We start from the raw sequence: 25,168 nt of genomic DNA, 5'->3' as shown, positions 1-25,168 counted from the left end.
ATAATGGAATCCAAAGGGATCCTATGCTCAAACTCAAGATAGCAAAGCTAAAGTTGTGGCTTCAGAATTAAATAACACTGTACATATTGCAGTATTACCCAAACAGACACACAGCTAACACTGCAGTAGTAACCTCACAACATTACTGAACACTGAATTAGCATTTTTGAATAACTATGTTACAGAGGTTAAGGTTTCCAAAATTTGAACACCAATTACAAAGGAGTTTTCTGTAGCATGCTTAAATGCGTTTTGTGACGTACAGATACCATTAGATCAGGTTGGTGCCACATACAAATGCTATTAGTTTTTCTCTGACACAGTTCCGAGCTAAATACATGTCTCTATCCTGGATTCGCTCCCATGCATTCAGCACATTGGGCAACAAACACCCTTCAGCACTAATTTCCGTAGCAGGTATGTGTTTTACGGGACTGGGTTGCTAGCCTGATGCCCAAGCCTCCTCAGAGGGTGCACCACATACTCACATGCATACACTCACACCTAGGGCCAATTTAATGTATCCAATCCACCTACTGCATGTCTTTGGAATGTGGGAGGAAACCGGTGCACCCGGAGGAAACCCACACGAATGCAAGGAGGACACGCAGACTCCACATGGATGGCACCCCAGCCAAGAATCAAACCAGAGAGAACCTCTTGTGAGGTGACAGAACTATGACACCAATCATCCACATGTCTCTATAGATTAATACAATTTTTCATACTTTATCACCCTACAGATAAGTGTAAAGTAAGTACTGTGACGGCAGCTTCTCAAAATTTAATTCTGAACACTCAGTTAAAACAGAAGTTAACACTCAGTATTTGAAGTTGATAATTACACATCTTGTGTACCATGTGGAACTTCTGTAAAAAAAAATAAATAACTGTCTGACAAGACATGGACAGCATGAGTTCTCAAAAAAAAAAAAACAAGAAAATAAACCACCAACAAACAGGACCCAATCATCATATGTCATGATTAATTCCATAGTCCCAACTTAAAACTAAAAGTAACCATCCTCTTCTTTTTTGTTCAGTATCAAACTGTTCAACAACAATAAAAATATATACATAATCAGTTTTATTTTCTGGGTTGTCACAATACTTTTGAGTATCCAAAGATATTGGGAGCCTGCAACTTAAAAATACAAACAAAAAGTGACAGGGCCCGCTATTTTGTTATTGTTCTTTTCCAATAAATCTAATAGGCAAGTCCATAGGTAGGTACTAGGCTGTCGACCCAAGGGCCTATGTAAGCCTAGCCAACAAGGTTCCCTGGCTTACACCACCCAAGAAAGCTATTATCCTGTGCCACTGTCGAGCAGAGACACAGAAGTGATCCCCGGGGTGTATTTCCTATTTCCCATCCACTCATCAAGATTTTTCTTGAAGAGTGCTAATGAAGAACTTTGCTTGACAGATAGGTAGCCTGCTCCAGAGTTTGGGAAGTCTCTGGGACAGGAATCTATCCCTCCAGCATGTCCTGTTTATTGTGGTGACAAGGTTTAGGTCCCTAGAGCATGCAGCTCGGAGGGATTGGGATTTCTTTAGGAGTACCATGTCCAACAGCTCTGGGTTTGACATAGCTTTATATGTTAGGCAGAAATCACCTCGGAGTAGGGGATATGCTACGGAGTAAAGCTGGAGTTTTTTGAAGCGGTCAGTGTAGGGCATTTGTTTGAGGCCAGTAATCCTTTTTATGAGGTATTTTCTTACTTCCATAAAATGATTATCAGGGCAGGTCCTATTACAATGAATTCCATCTCACTATTCGGTCTTCTAGTACATGCATTAACTAATTAAATGTAAGCACATTTCAAGCAATAGTGCACAGAGAAGATACCTTTCATATACCACCTTCTCACTGCATTACATCTACCAAACTTGCAGTCACACAGATTTGTAATCCTTACATGCTTATTCTCAACTACTTAAATTAATATACTGACACCTCTTTTAACATGGCCATCACTTCTTCCGAAAAATCTGTACATGAAATGTCAACATGGCCATCATTTCCACAGCATTAATAAAATTCTGCATTCTAGGAAGTGCTTTCCACATTGCTGTATTATTACATATTTAGGTTAAGACATCACTTCTTAGAATGTTTTTGTTTCAAATGCAGACTCAGTTTGTAGTGAGCACAGCCTTTTGGATTTTTTTTTTCGAATAGTATCCCTCTAAAGTCCTGTAATAGCAGGGTCCCCAACTCCCTATTTCAAACACACAAGGTGAATTATTTATAACATATTAAATTTTCAACAATGGCAAACAGCTTATGAAACGTTGAGGGTTAACAAAAACAATAAACAGTTTTTTTTTTAGTTGACATGGCATTCTAGTTTGTCTGATTCAAAGGTTCTACACTAAAGCTGACTACATAAAGTCTAGATCGTCTGTTTTAATGTAATTTATGGAAACACAAGTTAATTCTGTAAGACCAAGGAGCAGCTGACAGTATCCAGCAGCATTTTCAGAACATGCTCTTCTCATCCCCTCCCCTCCTCTATGCTGCCCCAATCCTCACTAATATACTGGCTACAGCCATGTCCAAACTCCAAAAAACCTACCACAAGGTAGCTAGATTTGCCACCAGCTCTCATCACAACTCTCACCACCACCTTGCACTCAGTGCTCTCCAATGGCTAAAATTCCCTCAACTCCTCCTTTCACAGTTACAAATCATACACTGTATAGTGTACAAACCATCTACCTGCCCAGCCCTCTCTGTGGTATTCTCTTAAACCCCTACACGTACCGTCATCTCATTACTGCTGGATATCTACCAACCCAACAAAACTCTCAGTAAATTATTCTACAAATGCACCATTGCCCAAGTTTGGAACAGACTCCCCATCCACATAAGATATATTATTCACCCTAAACACTTCAAAAAGGAACTAAAACTTCACATACTTAACACTAAGACTTGTCCCTGTCAGGCCCCTACCTAATCCACTACACTACTGTATGTTTTTTTTACTCCTCCTTCACTGACTCATCTACAAAACCTATTTTTTCTCCCCTTAACTTTAGTCCCTCTGAGAATAAATCCCTAGGCTATACTGCTCTACCATATGTAGATAGTCCCTCTGAGAATAAATCCCTAGGCTATACTGCTCTACCACATGTAGATACGATTACTCATATACAAACTCTTCTCTGTGAAATTTTTCTCACTCTCTTGGAAAATCCAGTTGAATTACCTTGTCTATGTAATAAAAAAAAAGCTGTTTATCATATTATTCTACTATACTTCTGTATTATAATTCTCTGCATCTCTGGAACTTATGTAAAATAATCTGTATGTACTTGTAATATTTGTACTGTAAAGTGTTTCTATTGGAGCTTTTCTCTCTTCTCGGGTCTCCACTGAAAATGGGCTTTTAGCCCAGCTGGACTAACCCGGTTAACAAATGTCAAATAAATAAATTGTATCTACATACATTCCTTTAAGGGTCAATTTAACACTGATATCTTTTAGTTATGTACTCACCATAACTTCAGATGTTTGGGATCCATCTCGCCTACAATCTGACTGATGGGTTCGGAGCCGATCCCTCGGCTCCGACTCGGCACGCTTATGCCAAAGAGCGAAGTCTCTTATTGGCTGAGCTTACTATATCCCAGGATGCACCACTACCAATCCCCTAGATCTAGTTTGTCCGCATACATGCACACATGCACGCACTGCTTATATAACATCGTCAGATGAAACAAGATAAAAACAGTAGAACTCAAAACCGTTCAATCTCCTCTGATCTCCAAGGTAGGGGGAAGGAGGGTGGGTATTAGGAATGTAGGCGAGATGGATCCCAAACATCTGAAGTTATGGTGAGTACATAACTAAAAGATGTTATGTGATCCTATCTCGCCTACATTCTGACTGATGGGACAGCGTCCCTAGCACCTGAATCCTGGGTGGCTCACTGGAAAACACTCCTGAGTACCGTGGAACCAAATGATGCTCGCCCTTTAGATGCCACATCCAATTTATAGTGGGAAATGAAAGTGTGCGGGTTGGACCAAGTAGCCGCAGCACAAATCTCAGAAATAGCGAGCTTGGAATGAAAAGCAATAGAGGCAGCCATAGCTCTAGTAGAGTGAGCTTTGACAGATGTAAGTTGCTTATTTGAAGAGGAATAAGCCTGAGTTATGCAATCTCTAATCCATTTGGCAATAGTAGCTTTTGTGATGGTTTTGCCCAGTTTATTATCTGAAAAGGACACAAACAATTGGTCTGTTTTTCGAATCTGTTGAGTCCTGTCTAGATAGAAGCGCAATTGCCTGTGAACATCCAACTTATGCAAGGTGTATTCCGCTTTGTTTGAAAATTTTGGAAAGAAAACTGGTAGCTCTAGAGATTGTTGGAGACAGAGATTAGAACAAACTTTTGGAACAAAGGATGGATTAGGCTTAAGTGATACTCTATCCTTGTGAAAAATCAAGTACGGTGGTTTGATAGATAGGGCTTGAAGTTTTGAAACTCTTCTTGCAGAGGTAATTGCAATTAAGAAGGCAGTTTTCCAAGACAGATATTTCAACTCACATGTAGCAGCCGGTTCAAAAGGGGGAGATGTTAAGGCACTAAGTACCAAATCAAGATCCCACGGAGGCGCAGGATGAAAAACTGGGGGTCTTAAAAGCACAGCACCTTTTAAGAAAGTTTTACATAATCTGCTACTCATCAACGGTGAGTCTATGGACTCGTGAAATTTGGAGATAGCTGCTAGTTGGACCTTAATAGTAGAGACTGAAGATCCTTGATTAAACAAGGATGTTAAAAATTTCAAGACGTCTGGTATCGGGGCAGTAATAGGGTCTAAACCTCTGAGTTGAGCCCAGATAGCAAACCTCTTCCACTTACTGTGATACAATTTCTTAGTGGTGGGTTTGTGGGCTGAAGATAAAATGTGAACAACTTCAGGGTCCAAGGTGTGATTTCTGACTAAAGTCGGAAGTGGAGGAGCCAAGCTGCTAGCTTCAAAGTGTGAAGGGACTGGTGCTGTTGTCCCGACTGATGAACCAGAAGGTCCGGAGTTAGATCCAAAAACCAAGGACCATCCAGAGCATATTTCTGTAGGTAGGGGAACCATACCTGACGAGGCCAGTACGGAGCAATTAGAATCATTGTGGACCCCAATTGGGAAGCTTTCTGTATAACTTTGGGAAGGAGTGGAACCGGAGGAAAAGCGTAAAGCAGTCCTGTTGGCCAAGGTTGGACTAGAGCATCCGTAGCTGCTTCCCCTTGACGCGGGGTCAAGGAAAAGAACCTTTTGCACTTCGTGTTTTGTGGTGTTGCAAACAGGTCGCAGCACGGAGTCCCCCATCTTTTGAAAACCTCAGCTGCTACAGCTTCGTTCAGGGACCACTCGTGAGGAGAAAGAATAGTCCTGCTCAGTCTGTCTGCTAATACATTGGATTTCCCTGGAATGTGGGTCGCTAGCAGGAAGCGGTTGGTAGCCACTGCCCATTCCCACACCCTCATGGCCTCTCTGCAAAGGGGGTAGGATCTGGTCCCTCCTTGTTTGTTTAGATACCAGACCACCGACATGTTGTCTGTGTGGATAGCGATAATGCCTTGAGGGAGAAAGTTGTGGAGGGCTTGTAGGGACAGAAGTACAGCCCTCATTTCCAACACATTGATATGGAGAAAGGTTTCGTTTGGAAGCCAAGATCCCTGAACTGACCTGCCCAGACAATGCCCCCCCCCACCCCGTCTGGGAGGCATCCGTTGTCAAGGTGGCTACCGGAGGGGGCATAACAAAAGGTCTTCCCTGATTCAGATTGGATGGCAGAAGCCACCAGCGGAGGTCCCGCTTGCACGCTTCTGTAATCAGTATGTGATGATTGAGGGGGAGATCCTGAAAGGACCATTGTGTCGATAACAGCCACTGAAGAATCCTCATGTGCAATCTTGCCAGGGGAACTAGGAGAACCGTGGCAGACATTGAACCTAAAAGTTGCAGGACCAACCTGGCTGGGGCTTTGGATCTTAGAAGCAGGGCTCGGACTTGACCTTGTAATGTTTGTATCCTTTCGGTAGGAAGGAAAACTCGCATCAATTTTGAGTCTATCTCTGCTCCTATGAATCTTATGCGCTGAGAAGGCAGCAAGACAGACTTTGACCAGTTGAATGTAATTCCCAGGTAAGTACCCAGGGAGATGGTGGCTTGTAGGTTCTCTAGTAGTAGATGCCTGGTGGTGGCAGTCAGGAGCCAGTCGTCCAGATAGGGAAACACTTGGAATCCGAGACTCCTCAGGTGAGCAGTCACTACTGCCAAACACTTGGTGAACACCCTGGGGGCTGTGGTGAGACCAAAGGGCAGAGCACAAAATTGGAAGTGACCGTCTCCCAGGCTGAAGCGCAGATACCTCCTGGACGCCTGATGTATCGGTATGTGATGATAGGCGTCCTTGAGATCTATGGAGCACATCCAAACATCTTTCTCCAACAATGGGAGAATGGATTGTAAAGTGACCATTCGGAATTTGGACTTCATGACGGATTGGTTTAGTTTGCTGAGATCCAAAATGGGTCTCAGGTCCCCTGTCTTTTTTGGCACTAAAAAGAACCTTGAGTAGTTTCCGGATCCGATCTGGTCTGTGGGGACCCGTTGGATGACTCCTTTTTCCAGCAGCTTTGAAGCTTCTACGGCTGCAATTTCCCTTTGACTGGGTGGTGGGTCCGGGATTTTTTTGGACGGTGGGGGTGAGTGTGTGAAGGGAACGGTGTAACCTCCGGCAATTATCCGAAGCACCCATCTGTCCTGAGTAATAGACTCCCAGGCTTTTAGGTGCTTGGCAAAACGGCACCCGACTGGCTCCGGAGCAGCACAGCCGGGCAATCCCTCATGGAGTGTGGGAGGCTGAAGAGCCACGAAAGGACTCGCGGTCTCCATTGTTGCGGGGGCCTCTGCCGCCTCTGGGACGGCGTCTCCCAGAATAATTTCCCCGACCTCTGCCTCTGGAAGGGGAATCTTCCTGCTGTTGGGGAAAGAATTTCTGTGATTTGTGGAACCACATCTTCCCTCCTCTTTTAGCCTTGGGATAAGGCCGAAAGGGAGTGGAATAACGCGCTCCTACGGCAGATAAAGTCTTTCCCTCTTGCTCACAGCAGGTAAGAGTGTCTTTTACCTTGGGTCCAAACAAAGAGGACCCATCAAAGGGAGGGTCGGCAAAGGAAGACTTGAAGGCCTCCGCAAAATGACACAAACGGAGCCAGGCTTGTCTCCGTAGAGCCACGCCTGTGCCTGCCGCTCTGCCCGCCCCTTCGGCCGCATATGAAATGAGCCTCATGGACGAGTTAGAAATCGAGGTAAGGATAGCCAACTGAGAGCTAACCGACTGGGCTAGCTGCTCAGGTAGGTTACCTGAGAGGGAGTCTGAGAGCTCCTTGACCAGATCCCTCTGTAGTCTGGTGAAATGTGCCAAATAATTCAGGGACCTTAGAGTAAAGGCTGCTGAAGTCAGGGTGCGCTTCCCGTACCGGTCCATGCTCCTAGACTCCTTATTAGGAGGATGGACAGACGTTGAAGCCTCTGCCACGTCCTGTTGTGTAGCAGATGCCACCACCATGGCATCTACAGCCACGCCTTTCGTCAAGAACTCCTTCTCGGGTGGGGCAGACAAAAATTTGTTAGGGCGAGAAGGCACTGGTTCCACAGTATCTGGGTGTTCCCACGCCCTCCGACAAACCAAATCCAGGAGCTCGAAGGGCGGAGACACCCAGGAGGCGGAGGGCTGAGCCCCAAAGGCCTTGAGAAGCACTGACTCATCAGCGGAGGGGGGTTTGGAAATCCAGCCGCCTCGTTGCTTAAGGATCTCTAGAATGTCTGCAAATGAGACATCATCCGAGGACGACTTTGGGGACCCCTCCGCATCATCAAGATCAGTGTCCGATGTAAGAGACTCGGGGGAGTCCACGTGCTTCCTCTTGCACGATCTCTTCCTTGGGGGCTCCTCTGAAGACAACTCAAGAACCCTCAGGAGGAGAACCCCCAGTGGGGGTAACCTCAGGCCCCGGGGCTCCGCTGCCTAGGGACAGGGGAACTGCCAAAGACCCAGTCTCCATGCCCAGGGAAGGTGCCGGTAAAGCCATAGAGATGGCCGAAGAAGACTTGGCCAAGGCACTCCTCATAGCTCTGAAAGCCGGACCCCCAGAATCCTGGGAGTGTCCGGTCCCCGGAGCCATGATAGCAGACGGAAGTCCCGCAGCCGAAGCACCGAGAGGGAGGCTCGGAACCGACAGCATTGGTCCCGAAACGTCACCCCCGGGTCCGGCCGAAGAAGTCCGCGTGCTAAACTCGGACCCGAAGGTCGGGGTTGGAGTAAGGGTCGGAGCCGACCCTAGGATCTCCACTGGCTCCATCAGCACCTGCTCCGACAGAGCCGAAGCAGTCGGAGGAGGAATGGCAATGGAGTGGGCTATCGGCTCCGAAGCCAGTTGGGTTGGAGCTGAAACAAATTTTTGAAAGACTGGGGACTGGAACAGTCTTTGGAGCACCCTGTCTATGTCCGAATCTGACATCCTCGATGACCTAGAGGAGACCGAACGGGTTCGAGTAGGCCTCTCCAACGGCCCCAAGGGACTAGGGGACCGGCTCCGAGGCGATTCGATAACTATCGGCGCCGAAGGAATGCACAAACCAGTTTCCATCGGTGCCGAGGAGGACTTCGGCGGTGAGGAGGAAGTGTCTGAGCGGACAACCTTCATCGGCTCCGAGATCAGTGGAGCCGATGAAGGTGACCCGCCTCTCGATACCCCAGCCATCGGCTCCGAAGCCAGAGGAGTCGAGACTGGAGGCATTGAGGCAGACCGTTCCGCCCTCGGCTCCGAAGTCCTTGGAGCCGAAGGAGAAGCCTGCCTATGTCTTTTGGTGGCCGGGTCCGACGGACTGGTCGGAGCAGACGCCCTTTTCTTTTTAGCAGGAGAAGGAGAGGACGCTAAAGCTTCTTCAAAAGAGGGTTTTATAAGGCCTTTCAAAATAAGTTTATTTTTCCTCTCTTGGAGGACCCTCGAGGAAAAATCGTGACACACGCTGCAGGACTCCTGCAAATGTTTGGCGCCCAAACAATATACACAGAGAGAGTGGTCATCTGTGATAGACATTTTAAAACTGCACTTGGTGCACTTCTTAAAGCCTGAAGGCCTAGGAGCCTGAGACATTATAACAACAATTCAGTAACTCTCTCACAGAAAAAAAACACTATTCTGTATAGTCTTTCTAAATTGACTGACACTACAAAGATTAGCTTACGGTTGCCGGTTAAGATTGACAGCCCGATAACAACAGAGAAAACTCAAGGGGATCCTAAAACCCCTATGGATTTGAAAGGGATTGACTGACAGGGAAAGGCCCTACAGATCAAGGGGGGCCTGTAGTCAGAACAAACACCCAATCACACACAAATTTTCCACAAAAAAATCTCCAGTCACACACAAAAGTACAGAGTAGCTGTTAAAACAGCTTTTTGTTATAGAAATAGCAAATTCCTGACAGAAAAAGTTAGTGAAAACACTACTTAGCTCAGCCAGCTCGAGACCACGTCTTTGCTAGTTAGCGGCAAATGAGATCTGGGGGATTGGTAGTGGTGCATCCTGGGATATAGTAAGCTCAGCCAATAAGAGACTTCGCTCTTTGGCATAAGCGTGCCGAGTCGGAGCCGAGGGATCGGCTCCGAACCCATCAGTCAGAATGTAGGCGAGATAGGATCACATAACATCTCATCTTTCCTAGGCAGCTGTTTCAAACCCACCTCACGGTCAACACAGTGAAATATTTCTGGCTAACCGAATGAGATCTGATGAAACTGATGTAAAGTCGAAAGTGCTCACCTAAAAAGTCTGATGAAAACCAATGGTTAGATGATCATTCTGAGTACAATTAAGAGGAATACCTTAGTTTTTTTTAAATACTTGGTGTGTTTGTGTCATACTGGTCACTATACTCACACGGTTTCATATTGGATTATTGCTCTCCGCTTGGCTAGAAATCTGTTACTAGGAAAAGGTGACTGCAGTTTGCCACTTGTGTCACACCCAGGGATAGCACTACATGATGCATGGCATAGGAGAGCACACACACACGCACTTTCCCCCAGGTCAGCAACACTGTGGAGCTCAAGGCAGCTGCAATAGTGTTTTGGAGCGCCATGGGAGTGAGATATTCTGCAGAACTTGCAAGTGACCTGCTCATTATCACATACCTCTCACCACTAGGCGGATACATAGACAAATGGGTGGGTGGATGGATGGGCTGATAGGGCTTTATTGGGAGGAACAAATGGCCCATAGCATTGTCTCCTCTTATATCCTGTGGGTGCCCATCTCCCACCCCTATGGAATGAATAGGCCAAATGAGTAAAACCAGTAAAGTCATCAAGCAAGGCACAGCAGAGGTTAAAGAAAAAAAATAAACACACTAGGTTTAATGCATCTACCCCATAAAGTCAGTGGTAACCCACAACTTTTCAATTCCCAATGGCACTCTGAATTATGCCTGTCCACTGCACCATGTCAGTTTTCATTAAATCCAGTAAAAGCATTCCTCCTCCTACAACATGCCAGTCAAGTTTTCTGCCTGGCCAACCAATTCTTACATTTTATTCCACATTTTGGTCACTTGTTGCTAAACTGGTATTGTGGTGAACCTCGAATCACACAAACTTATCAACTTCAACTGCTTTTAATCTTCTTAAACATACTTCCAACAGTACTGAAAAATATGCTAAAAGCCAAATTGTTCTTTTTTAAACCTCTTGCCAACTTCATTAGCAGTCAGCCAAATCAATGTTATTATCCACAAAACACAGTTGAGGTAGTAACCATTCTTCAATTTTTGTTACTACACATTTTTTCCTCTACAATCATGTTTTCAACTGGGTTTCCATTTTTTTCTTGATATCATTCGTGTTAAGACCCTCACTTGTTACGGTTTCAGCATTTTGAATCAAATTACTTTATCAAATCTCAAAGCATGACATATAGAGCAAAAAGGAATGACAAAACTTCAAACACCACATTTCCTATAATATGGATCCTTTCCAGTGACAAACTTCAAAAGATAGGATTTGACAATGCAAATATCTACAGTGAACAGTTATGATGCGTGTCCCAGAACCTAAGTAGATTAATACTGGGTTATGCGTTTCTGAAGCACAGTCCTTGGTAAGAAATTTTAAGAGCAAGAAAATTAATTTCCAAGTGTAAACCTCACTGTCAAAGGCCACATTAAGACCTAGTATTGCAACACAAATAGTACACATAGAACAACATGATATGGCATTCTAATAATTTGATTTTTTTTTTTTTTATATCGTACAACAGGGAAATTTAAAAATACTGGGGAAATTTTGAAGGGTTATGGAAAACTTACCGGTTTCTCTACTGGTACTTTGTTATAGTACCTGATAGAATCTTTTCCCAGGAAATCAAATTCCACCACATACTCCTGCCCATCCAATTCCCGATGCAGAGTGATGTGCTCAACTCGCAAGGAGCAACAGCCCACTGTATCAGCAGTCTCACCTTCTTCTTTTTCATTACCTGCTCTCAAAGCCAGCTGTGAAAGGAATTAAAAAATAAAGGTTGTTAACTGCATACTTCCATTCTGAGGCAGGACTATTTAAATTAAGCAAATGAATAAATAACTCCCAAATGCTAAAGGTGGTCTGTCACAAAAACAGCCAATATTAGCAGAAAATAGACAGAAAATCCACCCAAGGATGGCCAATCAACAAAATCCACAAGTGTTCCAATTAAAATGTAGTCCTTTAATACGAATAAAACTTCGACTTGAAAATAAAATGAAAAATAAAAAAGCTCAAAACTGTCCCTTAAAGATATCCGATAAGCGCTTTCGACTGTTGTCTTCCTCAGATCATATAAGACACTAGGGACTTCCATTTCCTTTTATATATGAAATTCTATACTATTTGACCAATCACCATTGGTGAATACTTGGCAACATCCAATCCTATCTTGTTATCTCAAGATTAATTTGCATATAATCAGCTCTATACTTCTGTTTCCCGCCTTTACTGAGTATGTAAATTAGATGTTCCAGTCCTTCATTTTGATTGGATATATATTATGTTATTGATGTATATTATGTCATAAACACTCCAAATATTAAATCTTAGAAGAAATTTGTGAATATAACTTTCTATTCATTACAATGTTATCTCAAATACCAATAACAGAAGCATAGAGTTGATTACATGCAAATTAATCTTGAAATAAGATAGGATTGGATGTTGCCTTTGCTTGAAAGAGATTGGAAAGTGAACAGTTAGCGTTGCTGTTCTATCCACACGCTTTCCTGTTTTTGGCAAGACTTTGGTATTTTAGAGATAACATCTGAAGCAGGCATTGGTTGTATTTTTCGAAATGTGATATAATTCAGTTGAAGGATACTTATTGTAATTCCATACTTTTAAGCAGCATTATTTTGATTATGCAGGTAAAGATCCATCATACCTGCATAGCATTGTAATGAATAGAAAGTTACATTCACAAATTTCTTCGAAGATTTAATATTTGGAGTGTTTATGAATGCTTCTATTTACTTTGGATACTACATCATTGAGAGCAGTGCCACCTGTTATTGGTCTTGAGAATTAAAGGAAAATGGAAGAGTAATACTCACTTTGCTCACACTATCAATAACATAATATACATCCAATCAAAATGAAGGACTGGAACATCTAATTTACATGCTCAAAGGCGGGAAACAGAAGTATAGAGCTGAGTATATGCAAATTAATCTTGAGATAAGATAGGATTGGATGTTGCCAAGTATTCACCAATGGTGATTGGTCAAATAGTATAGAATTTCATATATAAAAGGAAATGGAAGTCCCTATATACGATCTGAGGAAGACAACAGTCGAAAGCGCTTATTGGATATCTTCAAGGGACAGTTTTGAGCTTTTTTATTTTTCATTTTATTTTCAAGTCAAAGTTTTACTCGTATTAAAGGACTACATTTTAATTGGAACACTTGTGGATTTTGTTGATTGGCCATCCTTGGGTGGATTTTCTGTCTTTTTTTCTGCTAATATTTAAATTAAGTAAGATGAGCTGTGTTGTTACTAGAACACTATTTTTTTTTTTTTTTTTTACACAGAAATGGCATTTGCCAGTTTCCAAGTTCAGGACTTAACCTACACATATACTTCAGTCAAAGGCATGCTTCTATTTTTCAGTTTTTACTTTGGGGGGGCAGAACTCTTGGTAGTAAATACATTCAATCATGTCACTCACTGCCTAATGGAAAAATCCCCGACAACTCTTCAAGACCTTTCTGGCAAATTTCTTGCTTACAAACAGACCCCCCCACTATGACCACTATTGGAATGAAAACACAAGCAAAACAAGGCTAATATTACACATGTGAAGGAATGAAAACACAAGCAAAACAAGGCTAATATTACAGATGTGAAGGAAGTTGCAGAAATGAGTCCCTGTCTCATTCCAAAGTGAGGGTAACGTACAATCCAGCTCTGCAACAAGAGCTCCACAGAAACAGATTTTTTCACATAAAGCCCTTAATGTGGAACAAACCAAAAGCTCTAAGATGTGGGTGACCATAATGAAACTAACACAGGTCCTCTGTGATGATTCTTCAAGCTCTGGAAACTTCAGAAAACTGCTGCTGCTAATCACACCTATATAGTACTCAAGGCATATAAGCTGGGCAGGCAGAAAAAAACTTCTTGAATATTCAGGTTGAACCATAGAGGAATAAGCATATGTGATGCTTGAGGGCATTCCTTTGTCTGAGAATGCTTCGTCATGGGAACAGAATGGACTGGCAAGGCAAAGAGGTGGATGAGCTGGAAAGGGCACAAACAGATCATCCACAGTGAAGGCAGTCTGATTTTTCTTTCAAGTCCTGTGAAACCCAGTCAAAGACAATCTCCCATTGAAAGGGGCATCCTACTTGGACTGCCTCACTCCATCTTAATGAAGGATAATCTGTCCTGTTATCCTGTACAGACACAATTACACCTGCAGTCCTAGCCATAACATCAGAACAGTCAGAACTACAGTAGGCCACATGAAATCCACTCTGCAATAACTGGAAAATGTCTTAACATTTCCTGTAAACCTGGACTCGGGAAAGAAGGGAAGATTCTCCAGTGTCTGGTCCACAAAGCAAAACTGGAATTTAGAGAAGCAGGGATAACAACTGAGTACTTAGGCTATGGCAAAGAAAAATACTCTTATCCACATTATCAACGGCAGTCACCGAAGACAAGGTGTTGAAATGTTGGAGTCTCTGGTCCTTGTGCACGACCAAGAAATTGTAAGAATCAGTAGGAGGATATCTAGTCAGGTTCTCATTCACCTCAAACAGGAGCTCAGCTGTAGAAGCAGAGCATAAGTGCTTCTATAGGGAGAATTAATTGCACCTCTGATGACTGGCTCCACAGGGGTGATTATTCCTCCTTCCAAAAATACAGTTTCAATGGGAAGAAAAGGGGAGGGTTGAGAGGTAACTCAATGATAGACTTCATTAGCAATAAGATTTCTTCAAAGGAGATGGCATCCAGATGGGTGATGCCAGAGAGGGAGGAGTCATTATCTTTATATGCTTCTCTGGGATGGTGGCTTTTGGGTCCTTAGACTCCCAAGTGGTACCAGAGGAGGAGGGAGACAGCAGTTCCCCACCACATGCTGCAGAATAGATAATCTTGTGCACAGCACAGGGACAAAGCAAGCACCAGGCTTGTACTTAGCTTCTGAAGTGTATAAGGGCTATGCTCCTCAAGTCTGTGATTTTGCAGCCACACAGAAACATCCCCTCTGGACATTTCAAACATCTATTTCAAGTTGAAGGCTGAATTGTACGCGGTAGTATGGGAAGATCCACAGGACCCACTCTCAATGTGGCCAAAAGAATAAAATGGGAAGGGGACAAGGACCTGGGAAGATCTTTTGTCCTGGGTACAAGCAATGTCAAGGTGACTGACGGTCCACTTTTTAGGATCAGGCTGGTCACTCAGGGGATTTAGCACACACGGGGGTGGTATATATATCTTGGGACACACCCCTAAAGGTGATGGATGCACCTTGTCCACTTCCTTCATCCATCACTGTAAGATGGGCATAGGATCAAACACTTACCATTTAAGGATATGCTCACCAAACAGAAGAAAGGGGAGTTATTGTTTTTAAACTGAGCTTGATTTGTTTTAAAGGAGAAACAGAAAAAAAATCTTAACATATTCCATACAAATCTTAACTTTCCACCTGAAAAAAGTACATTGATTAATGAATAACATATCAAGTTATACAGTATCATACACATGTAAACCACTGTAACTATACAAAAATCATGGTTCATCTATGCCTCAATTCAACTGCATCTGTTATTATATCTGAATAAAGGAAGCAATAGACAATCTCTAGGTGTGAGGAAGAGACACATAACTGCTTAAAACTTTCCATTCATAGGAGACATGATCAAGGTTACACACAGACTTAAATGAATATAATATATTGTCTAATTGGTTCTTTAAATAGTTATTCCAGGATTCTTCTTTGACCACATATGATTTCCAGTGTTTAGAATGTCACAGCTGGCTACCACCAGAAAAACCCAGTAAACTCCCATATATTGCCTGTTAAAGAAATATTGGGCGTCACTCCCAAAAATGTTTAACTGTCAATTAAGAAGACGCGGAAAGTTGAAATTATTTAGCTTAATATTCAGGGAGAGCCAGTACAGTTAGACTTTGCAGCAACTTCAAAGCATACAGGGGTTTATCCAGTCCTTCCTGATTGCATTTTCAGAAAGTGGCAGATTTCATGATATTCACGTTAAATTGTCTACAGGGTTTCAGATACCTCCTCTATAAAGGATTCTTAATTTCTGATCCCGATACTTTGGCCATGGTTTCAACTTAACTGCATACCATACCTCTTCCCAGTGCTCCCTAGATAATTCAACTTTCTCCTGTTGTCTCCACCTAGCCCTCATAAGATGCTTGAGGGCTTCAGGTTTGCCATACCATAATTCCCTGTAGATCACCTCTCTGCCTTATCTGATTTTTTTCCATTTGCCCCGCAGAAGGACATTTCCAGCCATCTCTGTCTGGTAAATATATTTTAGCCATATATTTTTAGTCTGATTATAAGCAAGCCATTTAGATTTATGAAATCCAAAGTCTACAGTTAGCAACAAAAAACATTTCCAATCCAAGCCAGTAGGGGAAAGCAAAACATGTGACCATTGAGTTATCCCCTTACCTTACCAAGTAACCCTATTGCTAACAGCTACCACACTGATCACCTCAAGGTGGGTACAAATCTGGTCATTTGGAACACATTCTTAAGCAAAGTCGGCCAATACTAAGGCTTGCTCAGAGATTAAAAACCTATGAACACTACACTCCTACATGTTATAACCTGAAGAACTGCGTACTGGATCATCATCTAGCTGATATAAAGAGTGCAACTGGAAAGCAAGGAAATAGCTCATTAAATGTGAAACACCCAACCCTCAGCTGTAAACTGAATGTGTGCTAACACCGTCAAAGCTCTTCTATTACCTTTCTCAAACAAAATTACATTACCTACCATTCCTTGAATTCGGTCAAGATGGGAGCGAGTTGTAGCCAATGGAATGTTGTGTGCGACAAATAATGCGTGGCAAAATCATGACTTGGGTAGCACTAATTCTTCTTGAAAGACAGTAAAGTTTAGTTATTTTCAGTACAAGGTTTCCTATTTTGCCACCAACTTCCGATAGTTCACCTCTATAGTTACAATCAAAGAACCCTTTAGCTTCAGACCTAAACAGGTAGCCTCTAATACCATAAGAGAAAATCTCTTCAAATTCTCATCTGCTCCCTTCTCAAAAAGGAAAGACATTTAAGAAATGGACTTGCCTTAGAAGGGCTTGAATAAGGCTTACCTCTGATGCCCAAGCCTTCTAACAGTGCTCCAATAGACATCTGGAGTTGCATATGAGACCTTCTCACTGACCTTGAATGGGGATCTACCCAACATTCTACTTGTATTGAGGTAAGTAAGGATCCTCCCATGTCTGTGGGTGGCCAGGCTGAATCACTGGCACTTCAGACAATTCATCATGTGTTCCTCATTAAGGCAGTAAAGATGCTTGAGGGCTTATGTATGGCGACACTATGGCACTGGTTCAATTTACTAGCCATAAGGACACCAAAACCATTTCACAAACATGAATCATAACTCAGTCTGAACTGTGTAAGTGGTAGAGAAGGTAGGCAGACTCAGTGCTTACATGTACTCAGTCACTGTGAAAAGTAACAAAGCATGTGTGAAAGTACAGGGCCTGTGCACTTGACCACAGAAGGCTCAGAAGAAAAAAAAAGGCAGAATTGGAAGAGATGTGAAATCAAAGACCCACCAAAAAGGCTTCCTGATATTTGTTCTTCTGCTAAGGTAAAACTCAACATGTATACTTTCTTAGGAAATGATCCCTGCAGCAGTACTGATATCACATGGGCAGAATTACAGACATTTTCAAAGAAATTCAAGCAGCAACCACTGTAAAAGCAATGTGGGATAATTTGCTCTGCTTCTTAAAATGGGCATGCAGCTTGTACCATTTAAAAAAATGCATTCCCATTTTTCTTTGTCACACTCTATCACAGCCTTGAGTACAAGACACTTGAGGGATGTTTCTAACTAGTATCATCACTACATGAGCACATTATCATTACAAAGGTATCCATTGTCCCCTCAACGATTTACAGACTGATAAATAGAAGCATTGCTTTAAGGAAGTAAAACAAACCCTCTTTTCCACTGTACTGTAATGTGCTCAGGCAAAGTTCATAGGAGGCTACTAGCCTAATGGCCCTAGGGCATTTACAAGCCTAGCCATTTAATAACCAGAGTACCCTTACTGACCATAGTTAGATGGTCATTGTTAGCAGAGCAATTCTGAGATCAGCACTGAATGCCCCTGTCCATGCAGGACATAGGTGCCACTCCCAGACTGAATTTATGATCACCCATCCAGTTATCAAGGTCAAGCTTAAATAGGGTTTTTGAGGAGCTTTGTTTCACATGGAGTGGGAGCTTATTCCAGAGGAGCGGCAATCACTAGGAGATGTATCTGTCTCTTCAGCATGTTCTGTTGATGTCACAGGCTAGACTCAGATCCCTGGAGTGAGTTATTCTCGTCTCATCTGATTTGCAGATATGCAGCATTTCCATTAGGGCAAGGTCCAAGACTGCTCTGTAGGCCAGGCACAGGTCACCTTGCAACAACCTGTACAACAGAGTACAGTGACAGGCCTTTCAGTCTTTCCTTGCATGTCATGTCTTGGAGGCCCTGGATATTATTGGTTAGAATCCTCTGTAGTCCCTCCAGTTGCTGGTGTCTGGTGAGGTACATCCAGAAGGGAGCATTGTACTCAATTAGTGGTCTGATAAGGATAGAGTACAGAGGAGCTATAACCTCCCTGGCCTTGGATGCAATGCCCTTATTTATGAGACAAGCAATGTAGAATGATTTTCTTACCACTACAGACACATGGTGATTGAAGTTCAGATTGCTAAAAACCTGTGTTCCTAAGCCTCACACCACTAAGTTTGAGCTTAGAGGGGTGCTATATCACAATTAACAGGGGCTACCACTTTGCCAAAGGGGATAATGAGGCTTTTAAGTTAAGTTTTAGTAAGTGAGCTTGGTACCAATCATTTGTCTCTGTCAGCCTTTCTGTAATATGTTAACATTGTTGGGGGACTCTGTGATTGCACCTAGTTTACAGCCATCTGCAAACTTGGTAAGCCACAGGCCATCTACTTTGAACTGGACTTCAAAGAAATAGATTCCAAACAGCAGAGGGCCCAGCACAGATACTTTTGGTACCCCACTGGTAACTGGTCTACTGGTGGAGGTAAACTCCCCAATTTTGACAGTGTACATTCTGTCGGTGAGCAAGTTTGATACCCACCCTGTATGGGTTAATCCCTAACTGGGTGAGTTTCTCTATGATACCTGAATGGGGGTTTGTGTCAAAGGCCTTGGCTAAATCAAGATGTACTGATTTGCCCTTATCCTGGGCTTTGGTGGCATTCTCAAAGAAAGCCACTAGGTTTAATAAGCAAGACTGACCCTTGATGAAACTAAACAGGGTCAGGTCAATAAGTTTGAAGGTCGGCTATGTCTTTGCGGATAAGGTCCACGATGACTCTTTCCATGACCTTGTAGACAAAGCTGGTTAGGCTTATGGGTTGACAGTTCCCAGGGTCAGCTGATGGACCACCTTTGTACAACATGATTACTGTTCTCCACTCTGTGAGGACAAAAACAGTTCTCAGGCTATGGTTAAAAGAGTGGTGAGTGGTTCTGCTAGGTCTTGTTTTAGATTGCTTAGTAAGCAGCCTGGGATGATACCCAGTTCAGGACTGGTGTCAGGAGTGCTTTGGTGTGTGTCTGGTGGAGACAGGGGGGTGAAGTTATTACCAAATCTGTCGGCTAGCAGGTTAGCAATTTCTTCAGGTTCAGTGCGAGTGTTACTGTCCACTAAGTTCAGCACATAGATGGGCATTCTCTTCTTGGTTTTGGGGATAGTTAAAGAATGCCTTAGCTAAAGAATGCCTTAGCTAAAGAATGCCTTAGGACTGTCTTTAGCTAGGGATGCTAACTTAGACTCTTACCTAGCTTTAGAGGACTTAACAAGATATCTGATTTTCGTATTCAAGCTGAGGAGGGCATTCTTCCTCTGATGAGAAAGTTGCCTTCTGTTCTTAGATATCAGTTTATTTTGTTGTATAGTTTATTTATACTTACACTCCATCAGGGTTGCTTGTTTTTTTGTGAAGACCTGGTTTTGTTCCTGCTGGGTACAGCCGAGTCAATGCACTTGTTTAAGTGGCTGTATAAGGGCATTAGTGTATTCCTCTGCAAAGGAGTCACTGTTAGCTACATTGGCAAGGGCTTTGAAATGTTTTATACCATTCCTTATTAGGCAATAGTTTACTTTAGAGATATTTTTCAGTTTTACTCCTGTGGGGGTGTCGGGTTTGATCTTTGCTTCAAATGAGACAGATTTACGGTCTGAAGTTACCATGGAGGGCAACACACAGGGAGTAGTGCAGTGACCCCCTCCCCCAAGTTGGTGAGCACTAGGTCCAGGACATCTGAACCCCTTGTGGGGTGTGGACCAACTGTTCCATGGCATTTGAACTGAAGTCCAGGAACCTCTTAGTGATAGTGTTTGTGCTCATGTAAGTCACCTAATCGATGGAAGGATAGTAGAAAACTCCTATGACTAAAGCATTTGGCTGTATATTGAGTGACTCTAGCAAGTCCAGGTAGGCTGTGTGCTTTTCCTGGTTCATGGTAGGGGACCTGCAGCTAGCAATGATGTGGAGGGGTATTTTATCTATAGTTAATTGGATCTTGAGTAGCTCAAGACAGTCATACTGTTTCACCAGTTCCAAGGTGTATTTGTATGTAATGAAGATGGATACACCTCCATCTCTGGTTCTTTCACGCACATTTTGGGGTCTAAATGTGTGAAAAACATTATAGCCTTGCACGTCCTGGGTGCTCTCATCAGCCTTAAACCAAGTCTCAGTGATTGCACAAACATCAGCATCTTCCAAAGTGAGGAATGCTTCCAGGGAGTGCAATTTACTGTTTAAGCAAAACAGCATGACCTTGAGTTTGTCTTTAGTGGATTTCTTTAAGTCAGAAGTTTTGTCGTTTGGTCATTGCCTAAAAAAGACACTATGGGGGAGGCAAGTGTCTTTGCCAGTATCCAAATGCCTTGAGGAGACCAGTGAAAGTCATCTCTGGCAAAGTAGCGTGGACTGTCAACCATATCTACCCAGGCAAACAGATAATGGATCCCACTGGAGTAGCACCAGAAGCTAAGCCAATTATTGAAATTAATAATTTTTTGTATGTAGTGTGGCATCATCCTGGGTGAAGGTAAAATGCTGATTAGGGCTAGAGACATACCTGCCTGGCACACAATCTGAGAGTTCAGTCATGTCTCTCTTCATACAGTCCAGATAGGTGCATCTCAAGTCATTCACACCAACATCAACCATGACAGAGTCACAACACTACTTGTTGCTGAGTGACTTGAGTGAGTGCATGACTTGACAGATCCTGGCACCTGACAGGCAGCTGACCGTGACCTTCTTGTTCAACCTGGTGAGGGGGGCATCTGTGTTTCTCACTACTGAGTCACCATGACCAGAACATTAGGTTTTGGAGGTGTTTTGCTTAGGGGCTTAATTGTTGAGAAACTGATATGTGTGTTATGTGTAGTGGTGGATTCCGTTTGTGTATCAGTATGTGGATGTTGTTTGCACTAGGGAGGTCTCTGGTCTTAACAGGCCATTAGTGAGTACCTCCGCTTATGTGGTATTGTGTGTCTTGACCTTATGTGGTATTGTGCGTCTTGGCCTTATGTTGTATGAGATGGGAGCTGTGTGTGCTGACATGCTGTATGCCTTTTATATTTTTATGTGAGGCCTGATTCGAATTTCATGGTATAGTTGCAACTCTTAACCACTTGCTCCTAAAGCAAACACAGCATGTGTATCAGCATACATGAGGCAATTACTACATTGCCTCAGGATGCCCATGTTAATCAGGCTGGCTGGAGAAATGGTGGGAAATTGTCCATCCATTATGGCAGGTATATACTTAGTAACTAGTGGGGATGGGCTAAATGGACCAGGGTTTGCTTGTGAGACTAACAAAGCCAGCTATTCTATGGAGTGCAAACAGTGGAAGACTGCGTCAATGTCTCAGAATGCGCAACTGAGTTGCTCATTGGGTAGCAATGCACAACTGTGCACCAGAAGGCAGTGGATGTAAGAAGGGTTCTCTAGCAGATAACAAGGGAAAAACTTAGTTATGTACTCACCATAACGTTCCATCTGTGTTGTCTATCTTCATTCATGAACAGATGGGTTTGGTTCTGTTACTGGAACAGACTCAGCCATTACCACAGCTCATGCCAGCCAAAAACTCTAGAGCTTCACCTATATCCAGTATCCCTCTCTCTCAATTACCTCAGATCGAGTTTGCAGAAAGATGTAAAAACATGTAAATGGTATACACATATACAGAGATATGTGTAAGGTAAGCCAGGAGGAAACCTTACAGACTGTGCTTGAACAATATAAAAGTTCAATTTTGTTTGATCCATTCCACCAAAAGTCTTTATGATTGGGGGATGGGGGGTCAAGTTGAATGAAGATAGACAACACAGATGGAATGTTATATTAAGTACATAACTTCTTTATTTGATGTTGTCATCCTTCATTCCATCGTTGACAGGTGGGACAGAGTCCCCAGGTACCTAGAATCTTGGGTGGAGTCATGGGAGTATATTCTTGAGTACCATCAAGCCAATGGGCGATTGTCCCATCGAGACCAGATCCAATTTGTAATGAGTAATAAAGGTATGGGGAGTAGCCCAAGTAGCTGCTGCACATATGTCGTCCATTGATGCTTTAGATTGATAAACAGCTGAAGTGGCTATAGACCTTGTAGAATGTGATTTGATGGGTTTAGGCAAGGTTAAATTTGTTTTTGTCATAAATAAATGAAATACATTCTTTCAGCCACTTAGAAAGAGTAATCTTGCTGTCTGCCTTGCCCAACTTTGCAGTGCAAAGGAAACAAACAGCTGACTTGTCTTATGTTCTTTGTTCTGTGAAGATAGAAACAGTTCTCTATACATGTCAAATAAATGCAGGGCGTACTCACCCTTGTTAAAATGATTAGGGAAGAAAACTGGTAAATTAATTGTCTGGTTAATATTAGTTTCTGACACAACCCCAAGTAAAAAGAATGGACTGGTTTGTAAAGATACTCTATCTTTATGGAAAACAAGGTAAGGAGGCTCAGATAAGGCCTGGATCTCGGAGATTCTTCTAGCAGAGGTAATGGCTACCAAAAAGACGGTCTTCCAGGATAAAAACTTCAGGTCACATTCCACACAGGGTTCGAGTGTCACTGCCTGAAGAACTAGGTTCAAGTCCCAAGGAGGAGTTGGACCTCTGAATGGGGGGCAGGGGCTTTAACAGAGGAGTGCCTCTTAGAAACTATTTACAAACCCTATAACAGGCTACACATCATTCAACAAAACCATTATGAAAATTAGAGATAGCAGCTAATTGTATTTTGATGGTAGAAGGAGAAGCTCCAGCGTTAGAGTGGCTAAAAACTCTAGAACATGTTCTACGGAAGCTGAAAAGGGATCTATTTGCTTTCCAAGGCCCCAAATGGTAAACCTCTTCCACTTACTGGTGTACAGTTTCCTAGTGAAAGGTTTGTGAGCAGATAAAAGAATATGGTGTACTAGGGAGGAAATATTTGGATGCCTAGCAATTAATGGAATTGGAGGAACCACACAGTCAGCTTAAAGTTCAAAATGTTTGGGTGAACAAGACCGTCTGGAAGGGACAGGAGATGTGGCACTGGGTCCATTAGCAAGGGTTAAAAAAAAGAATGATCAAGACCAAAAATCGACCAAAAGAAGGGTTACAGCCACAGGAATAGAGAATAGACCAAGATGCATCAAGGGTTGTCAAGTTAGATAAAGCCAAAGGAAGGTGAACCAAATCTGTCAAGGCCAAAAAGGAGCAATGGGGATCACCGTGTTCTTCAATCTCAGTACTTTCTGTAAAAATTTAAGAATTAGAAGTATTGAGGGAATGGCATATAGATATAGAAGACTGGGGGGGCCAACTGCAGAGGAGAACATCACTTGGTGACTTTCCTGGAGGGGAAAACAGGGCAAAGTAGTTGCTGCATTTGTTGTTTAAGGGAGATGCAAACAGATTGAAGTAAGGCTGACCCCAAATGCAGAAAATCATTTTCACCACTTTTAGATTGAGAGACCACTCATGAGGCTGAAGGATGCATCTACTCAGCTTGTCCACAATCACACTGGAACTCCCCGGTATGTGCGTTACTATTAGAAAGCAGTTGGAAGAGACTGCCCAATGCCACAATCTGAGGGTTTCTCGACAAATAGGACAAGACCTGGTTCCTTCCTGTTTGCTGATGCAGCAAACTACTGACATACTGTCCATTTGAACTGCAATACTCCCCTGAGGAAGAGCCATCTAAAGGCCTGCAATGCAAGAAGCACACCTCTTGTCTCTAGGACACTGATGTGCAAGTTGGCCTGTATTGGGGACCAAGTGCCTTGGAACATCTTGCCCGGATAATGCTCCCCCACCCCATTTGGGAGGCATACATGTCATTATGGACATGGGCTCTGGAAAAAAAAAACAAAGACAACCATGAAGAACTCGACTGGAATGCATCCACCAAAGAAGATCCATTTTGCAACGGCTGATTAGGACTTGTGATGACGGATGATGAAGTATGAACCATTGGGAGGCTAATAGCCATTGCTGAATTCTCATGTGTAACCTGGCTAGTGGCACTAGAGTTATAGAAACTGCCATGGATCCTACAGCCTGTAATGTGCTGGAACCTTCCTTCTGTGGATTAACTTCTGAACCTCAACAGCAATTCTCTGGTGATGTTCTGGAGGGAGAGATGCTATCTTTGTCCGAGTATTCAATACTGCCCCCTATGAAGCCTATGTTTTGTGCTGCGTTTAAACATGACTTTTCTAGATTTACTGTTATCCCTAGATGGGCACAGATGTTGAGGGTGTAGTCCCTGGCTGTTATCAACTGATGCTTGGTCGAAGCAGTTATCAGCCAGTCATCCAAGTACAGAAACTCAGGGAATCATTGTAGTCAAGTGAGCTGATACTACCGCCATGCATCTGGTGAAAACCCTGGGGGTTATGGTGAGTCCAAAGGGCAGTATTCTGAATTGGTAATGACAGTCTCCCAGTCTGATGTGGAGGAACCTTCTGGAGCATTTGTCCAATTTTATATGGTAATACGCATCCTGATGGTCTACTGAGCACATCCATTCTTTCTTCAGAAAGGGAAGGTGTGAAACTGAGAGGCTGCCAGTTAAATTTTAAGTTCTGTGATCCTGGGAGACTTAAGTAGAGCTGACAAGAATGATGTAATCTGAAATGTGCATTATCAATTTAAGACTATCTCAGAGAAAAAGAGAGGGCATTTAGTATTCTGTTCTGAAGCAGACAACTCACCAGCACTTGCTTTGCTCTGTAAGACCTTCAATCTTAGTTT

The 25,168-nt window shown here is 43.0% G+C and overlaps 1 protein-coding gene across 1 annotated transcript in view; it reads right to left on the bottom strand.

Annotated features, from left to right (window-relative positions):
• LOC122797765 (DNA topoisomerase 1-like) overlaps positions 1-25,168 on the bottom strand; it is a 420,608-nt gene that overhangs the window by 256,921 nt on the left and 138,519 nt on the right. Inside the window, exon 2 of the mRNA XM_044066287.1 lies at positions 11,388-11,573. Coding sequence (XP_043922222.1) covers positions 11,388-11,573 — 186 coding nt within the window. The remainder of the gene's footprint in view (positions 1-11,387; positions 11,574-25,168) is intronic.

The sequence above is a fragment of the Protopterus annectens genome, chromosome 3.part1, assembly GCF_019279795.1.
Source record: "Protopterus annectens isolate FY-2018-M chromosome 3.part1, PAN1.0, whole genome shotgun sequence".
NCBI classification, from domain to species: Eukaryota; Metazoa; Chordata; order Ceratodontiformes; family Protopteridae; genus Protopterus; species Protopterus annectens.
This window is presented reverse-complemented; position numbering and strand designations above follow the sequence as displayed.